Below are 17,763 nucleotides of genomic sequence, written 5' to 3' on the forward strand. Positions count from 1 at the left end.
TTCATCTGAGGCATAGAAACAGAACAACATGAGTTCAGGTGAAAATGCATGGTATTTTCCTACCATAATGAAGAAAAGGGAGTTCATCATTGCCTAAAAGACAGTGAATAACTAAGCCATGACAGAGTGGTAATGCTTGCTTTGATGGCACAGTCTTTCTGGTCTGATAATTGTCTACTGTTTCTTGCGTAACGCAGCCATCTGTGTTTCACAGTAAAGTCCAAGCTTTAACAGTCTTAATACTTTCTGACAGTAGAAGTACGTATTATATGCAGCATTTGTGCTTGCATGTATGACTGATGTATCTATTGATTAAATGAAGGACTCATGGCAATAGTAGTTGAACACGAAATAAACCACATTTTGTTTTCTTAGTCGTTCTCATGAAATTTAAACAGTTTAAAAAAAACAGTCTCACCTCAGTAAGAGCACATCTTCGTCATACCAGTTTCTTGCTAATTGCTGATGCAAAAGAGAAACCAGTCCAACTGTAACAGTACAGCATATCAGGCTGCCAAGCCATATGTCGTCATGCATTTATTTCATGCAGTTTGTCAGACTTTGTTTGCAGTGCTGAAACCAGGTCATTATTTTCTCCAGCAATATACCAGCTGGATCTCATTGTCAGGAACTCAAAAATACACGTAATTTTCTACCTTTTTTCAGTAGATGCTTTCATCGTGAAAGCGTTCATGCAGTTGGTCTCCAACCAAAATCTATTTACAGATGCAAAGGACTGGGCCCTCCGAAGAAGATTCAGCATTTTCATCCACACATTCTGGAGCTCAGTTATCAGGCTAGTCTTTGTGATCTCTCTACCTGCTCTTCACAGGTAGAATTTGATAGATGGCTCATGTGAGTTTAGATTGAGGCTCTGTGAATGCTAAAAGTTCCCTCAGAACTAGTGACCAGTTAATTGGCTTCCAAAATTGTACTAGTGTTTATTAAAGACAAAAGGAAAAGAAATGGTAATAACCATTTTACAGTTTTGTTTAAGTTTCCAAGGGCTAATAATCTTCCCTGAATGCAGATCTTGTGGAAATTTGAGTCTTTTTTTCCTCCAGTGTGTCAGTATGTCTTTGCAGTGTCAGGGCTGATATTTATATTGCCTTGCCAGCCCATCTAAACCAGTTGAAACTAGTCTTTGCTGTTTCCCTCACGTAGGCAGAGCTCCAGAAGGCAAAGTGTATCTCTATTACCAGTAGGGAATTTGCATATGGAAAGATGGCACATAAGTCAAAGATACTATAGGTATTAAAGCAGCCTGTTGCGTGCCCATGTTTCTCATCTATGAAATCTCCATACTTCCGAAAAATATTACAGGTGCTCTAGGGATGAATGAATGCAAAATAATGATAGACACAGTCAAAGAATGTTTTCCCATGCTTGAGACTTCAGTTTAGTCCTGAGGCTCATGATTTGTGCATTTGAGTCTCTTTCAAATGACCTTTGCCACACTTCATTCTTGAGAGGGTTCTGGGGTGATTTCAGATCAGAACAGTGAGAAAGTTGAAGACATGAATACTGCATGAGTGGTCAGGTGCCATTGTTCAGTGTGCTATGGAAATAAAGTCGAGGTCCAAAGTGATTTATTACTATGTCTTTATCTGTAGTTTCTCCTAAGCCAGTAGAGTTGAGAGAATCACAGAATGGCTGGGGTTGGAAGGAACCTTTGAACATCTTGTAGTCCAAGCCTGCTGCTTAAAACAGAGTCAACTAGAGCAGGTTGCTCAAGACCAAGTCCATCTGGTTTTGAATATGTCTGAGGATGGAGGGAGGCTCTGTAACATCTCTGGGCAACATGTTCCAAGGTTTGGCCACCCTCCCAGTAAAAGAGAATTTCCCATGTTTCATTTCCTCTTGTCCTTTCATTGGGCACCTCTGTGTTCTTTACCTCTCTGTAGTTAGGTACAGATATTTATAAATACGGCTAATATCCCTCCTGAGCTCTCCCTTCTCAAGACGAAACAATCCCAGCTCTCTCAGCCTCCCCCCGGTATGTCAGATACTCCTGTCTCTTAATCGTCTTCACGTCTCTCCGCGGGACTTGCTCCAATATGTCCCTGTCTCTGTAGCTGGGAAACCCGGAACTGTACGCAGCACTCCAGATGTGGTCTCACCAGTGCCGAGTAAAGAGGGATAATTACTTTCCTTACCTGATGGTGATGCTTATCCTAGTAGTGCCTAGGATACCACTGGTCTTCCTTGCTGCAAGGAGTGCATTGCTGGCTCTGCTTCCTATCTGTCAGGCCCTCCAGGTCCTTCTCTGCTAAGCTGCTTTCCAGACAGTTGGCCCCCAGTCTGTCCTAGTGCATGGGAATTATTTCTGCTCAGGTTCAGGACTTTGCACTTCCCCTTCTTGAACTTCATAAGGGTCCTGTCTGCCCGTTTCTCCAGCCTGTTGAGGTGCCTCTGAATGGCAGTACACCCATCTGAGGATATTAACCACTCCTTCCAGTTTTGTGTCATCTGCATATCTGTTGAGGTGCATTCTGTGTTGTCATCCAGGTCGTTAATGAAGATGTTACACATCTTCGTTGTTGGCCCCAGAATCAACCCTTGGGGTGCACCACTGAGGACTGGCCCCCAGGTGCAACTCTTTGAGCATGTGATTAGTTCAGCCAGTTGTCCATCCACTTCACTGTCCTTACCTAGCCCAGACTTCATCAGTTTGTGAATGAGGATGTTATGGGAAACAGTATCAAAAGTCTTGCTGGAGTCAAGATAAATATTCACTGCTCTCCCCTTGTTCACTGAGCCAGTCATCTTGGAAAGCTATCAGGTTGGTCATACGTGGTTTTTCCTGTATAAATACATGCCGACTATTCCCAGCTACCTTCTTGTCCTTTGTATGTTTGGAAATGCTTTCCAAGATTAATTGCTCCAACATCTTCCCACGAACTGATGTGAGGCAGACTGGCCTGTGTTTCGCTGGATCCTCTGTCTTGCCCTGCCTGAAGATAGCGGTGACATTTGCATTCTTCCAGTCCTCAAGAACCTCTGCCGTTGCCACAACATTTTGTTGATTGCCAAGAGTGGTCTTGCAATGACATCAGGCAGCTCCCTCAGCACTCATGGGTGCAGTCCCCATCAGGGCCCACAGACTAGTGTATGTCCAATTTGTTTAAATGTTTCCTAACCTGATAATTCTCTACCAAAGGTAGGGACCTCAGACTACTTAAGGCAATTCTTCCCAATAAAGACCGAGACAAAGAAGACAGTGAGTACCTTGGTCTTTTCCGTGGTAAGATGATTGTCTTACCAAGGCTATACACTGCATAGCAAGAGAGAAAGAAAGAGTCGCACCACATGCATATCCTGTTTTATCTGACAGGATCAAGCTATTTACATTTCCCTCTCACCATTTTACCCTAAAATTTTTTAATTCAAGTATATTGAAACATATCACGTATTCCATTGTACAACCATTAAACTGGCTGTTAAAGCTGACTCCACCAGGATTCAGACTTGGTTCTGAAGTGTTGATATTGAATTTGCAAGGCAGAATTTTTGAACGGCCTTTGAGTGGAAAGGGGAGGTAGCACAGGATCAAGAGGTTCTTGGAAATAGGAGCTGTTTTCAGTCACGTTTTAGAGGCGTGACATGTTTATGCTGGACTTGAGAGCAGAACTTCAATAGCATGCAAGTACTTTTTGGCTTAGTACATGTGTCTTATTTTGACCCCGATTGCTCAGCAAGACCTGGGCAGCTGTGCTACACTGGTTGGCTTAGAGCACTAGAGGGCACTTGTGTAGTTCTTAGAGGAACGGTGTTCCTTAAGGGCTACACATGGCAAAATATTTCATTACATGGCAGCTCAGAAGTTATTCCTATTCTTTAAAGTACAGCAACCCGTACACTGCTTTCCACCCTTCTTTTTACTGCACATACATACATGCTTCTCCAATTCTTCTCTTACTATAAGCTCTATTTTATAGGACAGCTAGAGAAGAAGATATCTGCCCTGCCTTTATGCCTCAGTGCAAGAATTTGAGGCTGCTTAGTACCCATACGCAACTTCTACGGGCACAATCAATGTTTATTTAAGAGGTGCAGGCGTATCCCTCCGTTGCAGTTCATTCTAGCCACATTTTGAATACTGGTTACTGCAAAGCAAATAGCCATTCTGTTTCTCTTTACCAGATTAACCACAAATACCCAGAGAGACGGCTACTGGTAGCAGAATCCTGTGGAGCTCTAGCCCCTTACCTTCCAGTAAGTATTAATACTGACTCTAAATACTTTGCTAGTGAAAGCCAGGTGAAAATCTGTTGCATAATATAAACGCCCTTTATCATTTTAAATTTTCCAAAGTGTGTTTGTTATGCATAGAGAGTCACATTAAAACATACTTAATATCATGCATGTGAGATTCAGTAAATCACATTAAGGAGGAGATAGCTTATTATAAAGGAATACAGGTCAATCTAGCTATAAGATGTCTACAAAAGCAGTATGTTCTGAAAAAAATCATCTTTGCTTCAGTAAAGATGAAGTAAAGATAGTTAGGACCAATTAAGGAAATAATCTCTGAAAAAATAATTGGCAGCCAATAATAGAGTTATACAGACACTGTGGAATGTTACATGAAGAGTGCTGCCAGTCAGAAGAAGCACCAAAATTAAGTCAGTGACAAAGTAGAATTTGAAGCTTCAGAGAAAGAGGAAAATAACCCAAATTAAAAACCCACTTCTCCAGTTCAGCAATGCAGTGATTAAAGATTCTGTTTTAAGTCTAGGCCTGTAGTAGTTTTTTGCTGTGAGTTATTTTTAGTTCAATATGAATTAAAGGACCTGAGTTCTGTGCTTAGTAGGACAAAAGACTCTCTAATGAGGCTACTGACATTTTATATTCATTCATCTTCTGTTGTGAAAACTGAATGTATAATATTCATAAAGGGATCTATGGTTGGAGGAAAAGATTTTGTTTGTGAGCACTAATAGAAGTGCAAATTATTTATAAAAATTGATATAAACGCACATGTCTTGTTTCATTGGATTTAACAAGTATGTTTCTTGTCTGCAAACAGAAAGAAATTCGTAGTTCATTAGTACTTTCCATGCTGCAGCAGATGCTAATGGAAGATAAGGCAGATCTGGTACGAGAAGCTGTTATCAAAAGCCTTGGCATCATTATGGGATATATTGATGATCCAGACAAGTATCAACAGGTATAATTTGGTTCGGGTTCTGTATGTATAAAATGTCTTCTATAGTTATTCATGAATAGGGGGACGCATAATTTCATGTATTTTTATTAAATCTTTCCAGATACTTTTAAAAATGTTGATGGCTTTTATGAATGTCGATTTTATTGTATCACCAAGACCAAAAAGAAAACATATAAGCATCATTAGAACCTCAGGTATAAGCCTTATACAGAAGCTTCTCTAATAATTCATAATTTGCCTTCAAGACCATACCACTTCATTGCCCACCTGATACCATTAGCCAATTTGATATCAAGCCTACTTGTAGTTCAACTTAATACCGCCTAATAATGTTTCAGATAAGTGAAAATGAAGAACTTCTAATCCTGTCTTGGAGTTTTTGAAGGCAGAGGGGTAAAATGTGTTTGTATTGGTCCTGAGAACTTGACTGTAGAGAAATACCTGCAGAATAATTGAACCACCTACTGTTTACCTTTGTAGATGTGGTAGGAATATCTGTTGAAATGCCTCCATGTACTACCTTGTTTTGTTTTTATTAGTGTAAAGTTTTAAAAATAGATGATAATCTTTTTCTAGTCTGCATGTTTTGTATGGGAAACTTTAGGATAAATTTTAGGAAAATAATTACACTCTTTATTGTCTTTTGCCAGGGCTTTGAACTGCTGCTTTCAGCTTTAGGAGACCCTTCAGAACGTGTAGTTAGTGCAACGCATCAGGTATTTTTACCGGCTTATGCTGCCTGGACAACAGAATTGGGAAATTTACAGTTCCATCTTATACCTACACTGCTTAATAAAATTGAAAAATTGCTCAGGGTATGTGTTCAGCTGTTTCTACATTGGGGAATTTTCTTTGTATCTTTATTACATATGCAGGCTTTAAAAAAAAAAAAAATGTAAATAATTGCTACTTAATGTTCTACGGGGGAAGAATTTTCTGGAGATTCTTGTTGTAACTCCATAACTTCTACTTGTCCTTTGGAAGAAGGAAAAGAACATAACACCAAAACCCAAACATATTCTTCTTCAACAATGTTTTGCTTTATAGCCCAATAATCAAAGTGCCGTTCAGAAAACACTTGCCTGGGGCTGTGACCAGGTAATACATGTTATTCTGAGTGCATTTGCCCTATATTTAAATTGTTTTTAAGTGTCACGTAGTGTAGTCTTTAATAAAGTGCAATATTTATTAAACAAAAAAATTAAGTAGAATTGAATGCTTTAGTTAGCTTCTTTGCAGTTATGAACCAGTTTGTCTGCACACTTGATATCTGGAAAGTTCTGGAAAATGGGTTATCTCATAATGATCTAACACGCTTAACCAAGATGCTTGTTTTCAGAGTACAGGCAACTAGTTTATTCAGTTTTTAGATGCATTGGTCTCTGAGACCAAGAATTCACATTTCCAAAATGTGCTGAAAAATGTTCTTTCAGAATATCAGTATGTTCATTGACATGAACTACTAAATGCCAAAGGCTATATTGCTTGAATCTTTTGAGTAGAAGTGACTTAAGGGGCTTTGGATGGTGACACAAAGTAAGCTTGTGGTTAGGATAAATTACTATATAATTAGTGTCTGTGTAGAAGCTCATCACAGATGTGTTGATTTCTTGCCAGAGAATACATGCCTAAGCAACAGATCATCCAAACTGAAAACTTTAAGTAAATGTCCTGTTTGTTTCAGGAAGGAGAACATGGCTTGGATGAACATAAGCTCCACATGTATCTGTCTGCTCTGCAGTCGTTGATTCCTTCACTGTTTGCACTGGTGCTACAGAATGCACCTTTCACAAGCAAGGCTAAACTTCAGGGAGAAGTACCCCAAATAGAAGGTAAATGGTTAATTTCTGATATGTGGAATTTTTATGAACTTAAGTATAATTCAGTGACAAATCTCAAATCACTATTAACTGCAAAGGAAGAATTTCAGGAAATAGTCCATAGTCCACAGTCCACATTTACTTGCGATTTGTGTGTATTTAAGGTTACTACATAAACATAAGTTGCGGAATCTATGTGTAAACTTTAGATTTTTATAGCACACTGTCTGTACAATAATGGTTTAAGCTTATGTCCCCAAGCCTTTTTTTCTAAACCACCTGTTCTTTATGTTATATTTTCATATGTAGCGAGTGCAGAGCAAGAAATTCAGGGAACCTCTGTCAAGTTGTGAATTTTTTTTCTTCAGTGTTGCTGAGTTGACAGAACTATTTTTTTTTAAAAGGCATATTGCAGCATAGGAAGATTTGTCTTGACTTGTCATGACTTTATTTTTGTTCTGTTTTTCCCTTTTTGGGAAAATATCTTTCTACTTCCTTTCTTCCCTCTGCTCCTACTTCATTCCTATGAAAGAAATCAGTCTGACATGAACCCTTATCAAATATTTAACTAATTACAAATATCAGCTTACTAATGCAGAAGAAACATGTAAGTGGTGAATATTTACAAAATATTTTACCCCAGCCAGCAGCTAAGCACCACACAGCCGCTCGCTCACTCCCCCCACCTCAGTGGGATGGCGGAGAGAATTGGAAGGGTGAAAGTCAGAAAACTTGTGGGTTGAGATAAGAACAGTTTAATAATTGAAGTAAAATGAAATAGAATAGTAGTAATAATAATATAATAATACAATAATAATATACGAAGCAAGTGATACACTATACAATTGGTCACCACCCGCCAACCGATGCCCAGCACGTCCCCAAGCAGCGATCACTGCCCCCCGCCCGACTCCACCCAGTTTATATACTGAGCATGACGTCATATGGTATGGAATAGCCCTTTGGCCAGCCTGGGTCAGCTGTCCTGGCTGTGCCCCCTCCCATCTTCTTGTGCACCGGGCAGAGCATGGGAAGCTGAAAAGTCCTTGATCAGTGTGAGCACTACTTAGCAACAACTAAAACATCAGTGTGTTATCAACGTTATACTAAATCCAAAACACAGCACTATACCAGCTACTAGGAAGAAAAATCAACTCTATCCCAGCTGAAACCAGGAAACTCATCATAAAAAGTTTCTTATATCTGGTCTGAATCTCTCCTCTTTTAGTTTAAAGCCGTTACCCCTTGTCCTATTGCAACAGGCCCTACTAAAACCTCTGTCCTCATCTTTCTATAAGCCCCCTTTAAGTACTGAAAGGCTGCAGTAAGGTCTCCCTGCAGCCTTCTCTTCTCCAGGCTGAACAACCCCAACTCTCTCAACCTTTCCTCATAGCAGAGGGGTTCCATCCCTCTGATCATTTTTGTGGCCCTCCTCTGGACCCGCTCCAACAGATCCATGTCCTTCCTGTGCTGAGGACCCCAGAGCTGGACACAGTACTCCAGGTAGGGTCTCACCAGAGCAGAGTAGAGGGGCAGAATCACCTCCCTCGACCTGCTGGCCACGTTTCTTTTGATGCAGCCCAGGATACAGTTGGCTTTCTGGGCTGCGAGCGCACATTGCTGGCTCATGTCCAGCTTTTCATCCACCAGTACCCCCAAGTCCTTCTCCTCAGGGCTGCTCTCAATCTCTTCATCCCCCAGCCTGTATTGATACCGGGGATTGCCCAGACCCACGTGCAGGACCTTGCCCTTGGCCTTGTTGAACCCCATGAGGTTCACATGAGCCCACTTCTCAAGCTTGTCCAGGTCCCTCTGGATGGCATCCCATCCCTCAGGAGTGTCAACTGCACCGCTCAGCTTGGTGTCATCTGCAAACTTGGTGAGGGTGCACTTGATCCCACCGTCTATGTCATTGATGAAGATATTAAACACTACTGGTCCCAATATGGACCCCTGAGGGACACCACTCATCACTGATCTCCATCTGGACATTGAGCAGTTGACCACTACTCTGTGGATGCAACCATCCAGCCAATTGCTTACCCACAGAACAGTCCATTCATCAGTCCGTCCATCAAATCCGTATTTTTCCACTTTAGAGAGAAGGATGTTGTGGGGAACTGTGTCAAAGGCCTTACAGAAGTCCAGATAGATGGCATTCCATAGCTCTTCCCTTGTCCGCTGATGTAGTCACTCCACCATAGAAGGCCAATAGCTTGGTCACGAAAGATTTGCCCTTGGTGGTGATGATAGTTCCATAATCTCCCTGTACCGGTGTTTTTTCTTTTTAAGTGAGGGTTATATAATCTCTTAGAGACGGATTTAACTCACTGTTCTTTAAAAAGTAATTTGATAACCTTACACAGAAGGCAGTAAAGAGCTTCAGACTTTCTTATCTGTCTTTACTGACATCACCTCCAAGGTATTTTCATCTTCTTTTGCTCATGGTCACTTGTTCTCTGCTGTTACAGTCACTAGATTTCCCCGACCTGTATCGCCTCTTCAGGATGTGGCCATCATCATTGGAAGCCGCGAACAGTTAGCAGTGTTGTTGCAACTGTATGACTATCAGCTAGAACATGAGGGTACCACAGGCTGGGAGACTTTGTTATGGGTAGTCAATCAACTGTGAGTTAATTTGTATCTTATGATTCCTAATTTTAAAATGCGTCAAAATTAATAGTTCTTAAGCATGATTATGTTTAAAAATTATTAAACATAAGAATTTTAAGTATGATCGTGTTTAAGAATTCTTAAAGAGGAAAAAATTGAATTTTTTTAGGTGTTTTCATTTTCATACTGAATTGACTTTGATTTTATTCAGAATATATCAGCTATCTAGCAGAAACTGTAGGTAACTGCTTGCTTAAAAAAATTGCTTCTTTCATCTCTGGCCTAGTATAGTCAATTCTCTGTTGAAGTGAAGATGGTTGTATTCTGAATGTCTCATGAAATACACTGTTCTGCAATGACATGTTTGAAAATATAGGTCAGACTTCTGGCACTTAAGCCCTTGCTTTCTTCAAGGGTCAGGAATTGTACAGAACATGTAGATAATTTTGTTAGAACCAATAGTGCTCTGTGTGTATATTTACTAATATAAACAGTAAATTTATACAAATATAACTGGAGAGAAACAAAAGATCAGAGTAGTGTTTAATATCCGTTTGTTTCCCGATTTTTAGGCTGCCACAGCTTATAGAAATAGTTGGCAAGATCAATGTAGCATCAACTGCCTGTGTCCATGAGTTCTCTAGATTTTTCTGGAGACTTTGTAGGACATTTGGGAAAATTTTTACAAACACTAAGGTAAGATATTACCTTAAATATTCTACAAAAAGAGTACATTGATAATATATATTCTCCATATTTATGTTGTGTCTGACTACCTGCACTTCATGTGACCCTTTATACTTGCATGTCACACTGATGCTTTTCTATAAGTACATTTAAACCTGCTATTTTTAAACCTCTTTTTGCATCCTTTTGATTTCCATTTTTGACCATTTTGTAACAGCTGTCCCATCTTGCCCAACAAGGAAGGATTTTTTTTTTTTTTTTTTTTAAACTGTATTCTTCATATTTGCTTTGTGAATGGCATAAAGAGTGGGAGAGGTCATCCTAATTCTAGTGGTTTAACAATTTTCTTTCTTCAGAACAGCATACTGTTCAACGCTTATGGTGTACATAAGTACTCCAGCCTGTACTTGATTGGAAATGTAATGCTTTCCCTGCCCGAAATATTTTCTGTAGATGATATCTAAACATTTTTATCAAGGAAATATATCATTTTTCTCAATAAAATAACTTCTGAATATAATTCAAAAATCTTTTAAAGGGAAATTATAAAACATGAGAGGATAACCTAAAGATAAAATTACAAAACAGGATTAGCATTATGTGCTGCCTCCAGAGAGGAGATTAAAGCCAGTCTCTGGTCTTTGAAAGCCCCTTCTGTAGGCTATCTTTAGAACTCTTGCTTCTATAAAATTGTTCTGATACTGATTATCACAGCTATATTTTGGAAGAGAGCACTTGGACAGCAAAGATAGAAATAGCTTCTTAAAACAGTAAACCCTAAAGCCCAACTAAGCATATTGCCAAGAGACTTAAACCTTTGGTATCAGGAGTGCTAAATACTGCTACCTCAGTGTGGGTACTCAATAGAAATTTTTACTATCTTATGTCATACTTTCAATTTTCGTAAAAGCTGGCTACGCTCTTTAAAGGTTTTTTTCTTTCTGTACCTTCAAAATGTCCTTTTTCTGTTAAGTTGTTTTTTATATTCTTAATTTTTTCCTAAATTAATTGACACTGGTAACAGGTTTTCTTATATGGGATTCATCATCCTTTGTATAGGTAAAACCACAGTTCCAGGAAATCTTAAGACTGTCTGAGGAAAACATAGGTAAGTAGCTTTTTACTCAAATGAATAAAAATTGATCTTAACCACAACTGGAAAAAACCTGTCAATCTCTTGTTCAAATGACATTTTCTGACTGCAGCTCTCAAATTTGTCATATTTGTGAAATGTTGAAAATCTAATCTTAATCTGAGTGGAACACTCTGAAGTTGTAGATTGTGTGTTGTGTGTAAAGTACAAATAAAATCTCAAATCCAAATACCACTTGAGCATTATTTTAGCGTGTGTGTGTGTGTATGCATACATATGTATATAAATTCTTCATGTATATATAAAAAGGTGAATATATGTAATACTTATAATACACACATAAATCTAATATATAAAATACATAGTATATATATTACACACACATATATACACATATATGTATACATAAAGCCTAAATTCTTCACTGTGTTTCATTAGATTCCACAGCAGGTAATGGAGTGCTAACAAAAGCCACAGTTCCCATCTATGCAACAGGGGTCCTTACATGTTACATTCAGGTAGGTTTGTTTTTCTGTTTCTTTGTTAAATGTATAATAATACGTAAAATTGATTCTACCAGAAAACCCTTACTGTTTTTTTTGAAAACTTGCAGTGTTCTTGTGCTCTGAAGACAGGTAGATAAGTGGGCAGCTGTAAACACATTTAAAAGCAAAGTTTTCTAGTCAGGTTGTCTACTACATTTAGATGATAGTCATTAGTGTTAAAACCTGAATTCAGTAAATCTTAAAATGACATCTGGTGTCTTCACTACTGCTAACTCTGACATTGACAGCTGCCATATGCCTCTATCAAAAATACTAATGTTATTCCATAAGTGGATTCTTGGCCATTTAACTGTGACCCCTGCAAACATAATTTTGCAAAATTTACTGAAACAGATAAACAGGTAAATCACCATTTTGGCCATAGTTGGAGTCTTAAAATTTTAGTGTTGCCTAATACTAAAATAAACACTCCATAAATAATACTACCGAATCCTCCAGTAACCAGCATTTATGGACCAGCGTATACGTAGCTTACAGGAAAAAATAAATACTTCATCATCTCACAAATGTTTCGTGGACTGTGAGCAACCACAAACTGTCAGGAGCCATGAAAGTGCTTAAGTATTCGTCTTACAAGTTTCTTTAGTAAAACAGTTTGGGTAATTTATGCACAAGTGTGTGCTTAGTTGATGAAATACAGAAACAGAGTCTCTTCTTGTGTTTCCTTTGAAAGGTTCTTGTTCTTAAACCACATTTCTGAAGTTCGTAAGAAGATTGTTAAAGGCCATATGTAGTTTGTTCTTGTTCATAGTTTGTCTCTTCCATAGATGTAGGTCATCACAACCGCAGCAATACTTCTACTACATTCAACATTGTACGCTCTTCTTTCAGGAAGAAGACCGCAAGCTCTTAGTTGGATTCTTAGAAGATGTAATGACCATGCTTTCACTATCCCATGCTCCTCTTGATAGCCTGAAAGCTTCCTTTGTGGAACTGGGGTAAAGAATATACCTTGGCGTTGACTAGATCTAAATACATAAAAGTTTTTATTAAAAGCTGCTAATCTGCCTGTAATTTTAATAACTGTGATGCTTTGGGTGAATAAGGGGTGTACTTGTTTTTTTTTTCCTTGGTGTTTCACAAAATTTTAACTTTTAATCTCTGGATTAAAAATATAATGGTAAAAGAATTCTGAAGTATGAAAAAGAAACCCCAAAAACCAAACAAACCAAAAAAAAAAAAACCACAAAAATCAGTCATTGAGGATAAAATGGAAATTCATTTTGTATTTTTCATACTATTATGATGTGTTCTAGATAAGTATTTGCATTCAGTTCAGTGTCATAATTTATTGAAAATTATATTCTTAAAGGTTTGTTTTTTTTTTTAAATGAACTTCAAAATGCAACATATTTTCTAGACAGCAACATGCTGCATGTCCTTCAGAATGGGATAAATGTTATGTATCCTTCAGAAAGGTTAAATGCTGGAGTTGTAGACTTGTTGAGCAATGGATGCTTGAGACTACATTTTGTAGGCAAAGAACATATTCCGGGTTTCAGAGTTTGGTTTTTGGTTTTGGTTCTTTTTTTTTTTTTTTTTGATTGCTGAACTGTTTTCTTCTAGTGCAAACCCAGCTTATCATGAGCTGCTCTTAACTGTCTTATGGTATGGAGTTGTCCATACTTCTGCTCTTGTTCGATGTACGGCTGCTAGAATGTTTGAGGTAAGTGTTATCCAAACTTTTTTACACCTGTTTAAAACCAGAGTTTATTTTTAAAAACAGTGATTCAGATAATGTTGCTGCATTCTTAAAAATTACAAATGTCTTAAATAAGTTGTGTACTGTGTGATGGAGCAGGAAGTTGTGCAGTTGTTTCTGTATCTGTTCTTGTTCAACAGCACATCTTTAATTAAGCAATTTGTCATTAGCCACTTGCAAGATGTTTCTGTAATAACTGTGTATGTGTTCTTTGATCTGCTGCTGACTCGATTGTTGCCTTCTGATTATTGCATGCTGAAAATCATTTTCCAATTATGAGAACGCGTTTCATTGCTAAACTGTGTTCAAACCAGAATTAAATACATTGTCAAATGTGTTTGCTTAAGTCTATGGATAAACAAGCATCTCTGAGTTTTAACATTTGCTTTTGCTATTCAACACATCATCAGTAGCCTAATTCACAAGTTATTGGCTTTCAACACTTTTTGTCTATACTCGTACAATGCACTTGCATTGTAATTCAAACTAGTTTCCATTGGTGCCAAATATGGTGGTAAAAACATACATTTAACCAATTTTGTATTTTTGGTAAAAATTAAAATAATTTACGATTACTTTACTTGCAACATAGTGACAGCTTCAACTTTCCCTTAATTTGCTCAAGATAAAGACTTACATTTAACTAATAAATTTGCTTTTATTTCCACATCATGCCTTTGTTTTATCAAGTGTTAATTTAAGAAAGCATATACAAAAACTCTGGGACATACTCCACTTGCTGAACAAAGAGATTACTTTTTCTTTCTTTCTCTTTTTTTTATGGTAGAAAGACATATTTCTAATCACACTGTCACAGTCCATTTCTTTTTTGTTGTTTTTTTTTGGGGGGGGGGGGCGGGGGGTTGCAGTTCTTCCACATTTGACTCATTTGGAGGATAGCTTTGCAGTGGACCTCTAGCTGAACCTGCCACCTTGTATCCATTTGCAAAAACAAATCTCAAGTCTGCCTCAGAAAAAAGAGCACTTAACATAACCATTAGTCTTTTTTTACTGCAGCTTTGGAAGTCATTGCAGATAAAGCACTAAACAACCACTTTACGAAAGATCCTGAGACTTCAGTTGAAAACAGCCAACCTTGTCTTTTTTTTATTTTTTCCTTCCTTTAAAAAGGAGATGGCAATTTTTGGTCACACTTAAAATATTTTTGGGTTGTTGTTTGTTTGGGGTTTTTTCTTTTTTTTTTTAAATCTAACAAGAACATTGTTTATATTTTATATTTGTAATAATAAGCTTTTTTTTTTTTTTTACATAAGCGTTAGCCAAACATGTGAAAGACCTTAGTTACAACAGGCTGTTGTCTTAGTTGCAGTTTATTTTCAAATTCAACTGCATGTTGATTAGTTTTTCGCAGTCCTGCATGCTATTTGACTGCTTGTTTCCTAGTATGCTTCAGTTTTTATGAAAGCATAGGCAACTTTGTTGCAGACACTTTCCTGACTTGAAAATAGTATCATATTGACACTTCATTGATAGCTATAGCATACATATTTATACATGGCAATATGTAAATTCGGGAAGTCACCTGTGTAAAGAGGTGATAACAGTTGGTTTACGCTTTTGGAAGATTCCTTCATTTGAGGAATTTGTGACATCTCAGAGGCTGCTGAATGGCAAAGCCCAGCGATTAGATAATAAGAGAAAGAGTATGTCACCTGCAGGACAGCTATATGAGAACTGTAAAGAGCAGCACAGTGGTCTGTACAGCAGCACAGAGACTGCCGTGATTTGGGCCTGCCAGACTGCGTTACCAAACCTTCACAGTCTGTTATGGATTGGAAGGACACAGAAGTAATCTGGAGCCATTCTACCCCTTCTCTCCTTCGGGGGCAGGAAGCTTTGTGCTACCATTTTTAAGGTGTAGTATGCATAAGTATGATCACACATTGATCTAGAGGAATCAAAACAGGATAAAAATTGGCATTGTCTGTCTCACTGTAACCTTACACGCTGCTACATGGCTTTGCCCATCCAGCTGTTTCTGCCGCTTCTGTGTTAGTGTTTTCAGTCAGTAGTTTCCCATCTGAATGTTGATGCAAACAGATTTGATTGCTGCTGGTTTGAACATGAAGCGCATAGTTGAGTTATAAGCTCTGTTGGTCTGTTTAGGTTCAAGGCTAGGAACACTTATCTTCAGAATGACACTTGAATTATAAAGCATGTTTTATTTTCTGTAAGACAAAATAATGCTGTTTACCATGCTTTACCATAATTAAAAGTGTGGCAGCCCACATAGTCATGAAGCTGAGATCATTCTCAATTGTTTGCTAATTATACAAATCCCAAGCATTTTTTTCAAAGCATTACATTACCCCTAGGCTTTTCTCAAAATTAAGATTAATAAAGAAAACTCAAGTCCCTGTTTGTTCAAAATTGAAAATAGTAAGCATTCTCTATTTTAATCAATGAGAAGACTGGTAAATCTGTATATGAGAGTTAAGATCGTCGTAGTCAAACAGCGAGCTATGTCCTTAACAGCTGTTCGAAGAGTAGGCCATAAGCTCAACACATCAGCACTTTAAGTTGTTGCCACTGTAAATAATCGTGAAATGTATTAATGTTAAAATGTAGTAGTTGAATTGACATTCCTAATACTTTCTGAATAACAAGTATAGGAAGTTGCAGCTTTCCTCCTCCAGGTGCTTTGCAGCAGTAACGCATACGTTCTTACACAGCTTAACAACTCTCTCCCCATTCTTCCTTCTCCAGTTGTTATCTGTAAGGCTGCAATATGTTCCGTGCATGTGTGCACCCGTGCATGCATGCACATACATGCAGACACAAATATTGCTTAATAAAAATTACTGCTGTGTATAGAAGGCTTCTGGAAAGCCAGGTTCCTTCCAGTCTTTCACAATTTGCTTTGTTTTAAATTCAGAGTTGGTAAAGCAGGAATTCTCAAACAAATAGCAGAATGTAAAACCTTCTCTAGTTAGAGCGTGTAAATATTGCCTGCTTTTAGTATTGCGTGATATACTGACAGCTACTGCTTTCCCCACACCCTATGGATCTTACGTGTTCTCTTGTTACACTGCTGGGGGGGAAAAGCATAGAATTTAATTTGTGTTCATGATGTAATTTGAGTAATTAGAATATAGCTAAAAATTAAAAAGACACTTCAAATTTCTCAAGAAACTACTAATAAGCTTTTTATGTTTATCTCCTAAAACCAGCAAATATGTGCAGACTTCATTACATGAGATACAAAATGGAAATATCAAAGCTTTCCCTTTTTTATTAATGCAGACAAAAAAACCTGTTTTGCTGAATATGGATAAAGTTTGGAACTTGTCGGTTTTGAAAATTAGTAGGTTTTCATATGTAGAAAACAGGTAAAGGGCATCTGCTACATATGCAGCAAACGTATGCTTACATATAGCTCCATAAGTAATGTAAAAAAAAAAAAATCACCTGGGAACATCTGAATTCAAACAATTTCCACATATTTATGGGTAATATATTTCACTGTGATCTCAGTTTTTAACATTTGGGATGCGTTGCAACAAATTGATCTCTTCCTTAGTTTGCAAAAACTAAGGTTAAATCTAAAATAGTCTTGAATGACTTTGAGGAAAGCTTAGTGGCATCTGGGAAGGTGCTGTTCGTCACATTGAAAAAGGTCTGAAAGGTATCACTCAGTGTGGGAAAATACATGCATTTGGCCTACCTAAAGACATCTATTTTGCATGTGAGAGCCACCTACTATAATAAATACCATTCCATTGAGTTAGGAACAGCATTTAGATTAAACTGTCAAACTCAAATTGGCATCGCTTTAGTATTTAAGTATACGTTAATATTAGTATTTGAATTACAATACATAATTACTTGCTAAACTTTTGAGAGTTCCAAGTTTTAAAATAGCTGAAAATAGAGAAAACATCATCATGTTGTTGAATTCGTCAGGTTTGTGCGGATTGCCAGACCACTTCAGCTTTCTTCATGCCTTTGCATATATGAAGCACTAGTGTAGCAGTATTTGCTTAGCTCCTAATTTTGGTTTGCTTTTTGTGTTTTTTCTTTCTCTCTCTTGGTTCTGCCGTTCTTCTTCCCATGATACTGTGCTCGCTCTTTCCGTGCATCACCTGTGATAC

General features: G+C 37.8%; 1 protein-coding gene across 10 annotated transcripts in view; it reads left to right on the forward strand.

Moving 5' to 3' along the window:
• RELCH (RAB11 binding and LisH domain, coiled-coil and HEAT repeat containing) overlaps positions 1 to 17,763 on the forward strand; it is an 84,103-nt gene that overhangs the window by 48,214 nt on the left and 18,126 nt on the right. For 7 of the 10 annotated variants that reach the window (XR_015705634.1, XM_087761577.1, XM_087761550.1 and 4 more), the window contains 10 exons: positions 4,144 to 4,215; positions 5,030 to 5,170; positions 5,821 to 5,985; positions 6,855 to 7,002; positions 9,462 to 9,618; positions 10,176 to 10,299; positions 11,350 to 11,398; positions 11,822 to 11,901; positions 12,781 to 12,887; positions 13,516 to 13,615. Coding sequence is in view for 9 of the 10 variants with exons in the window: in XM_087761577.1 (XP_087617703.1) it covers positions 4,144 to 4,215; positions 5,030 to 5,170; positions 5,821 to 5,985; positions 6,855 to 7,002; positions 9,462 to 9,618; positions 10,176 to 10,299; positions 11,350 to 11,398; positions 11,822 to 11,901; positions 12,781 to 12,887; positions 13,516 to 13,615 (1,143 nt within the window). In the remaining variant the exon portion in view is untranslated. Of the gene's footprint in view, positions 1 to 4,143; positions 4,216 to 5,029; positions 5,171 to 5,820; positions 5,986 to 6,217; positions 6,269 to 6,854; positions 7,003 to 9,461; positions 9,619 to 10,175; positions 10,300 to 11,349; positions 11,399 to 11,821; positions 11,902 to 12,780; positions 12,888 to 13,515; positions 13,616 to 15,330; positions 15,512 to 17,763 lie in introns of those variants that run through there. The other 3 variants (XM_087761590.1, XM_087761556.1, XM_087761569.1) reach the window with 3 other exon arrangements.

Source organism: Nipponia nippon, unplaced genomic scaffold (genome assembly GCF_047370975.1).
Source record: "Nipponia nippon isolate SJK-2023a ecotype South Korea unplaced genomic scaffold, ASM4737097v1 scaffold_1, whole genome shotgun sequence".
NCBI classification, from domain to species: Eukaryota; Metazoa; Chordata; class Aves; order Pelecaniformes; family Threskiornithidae; genus Nipponia; species Nipponia nippon.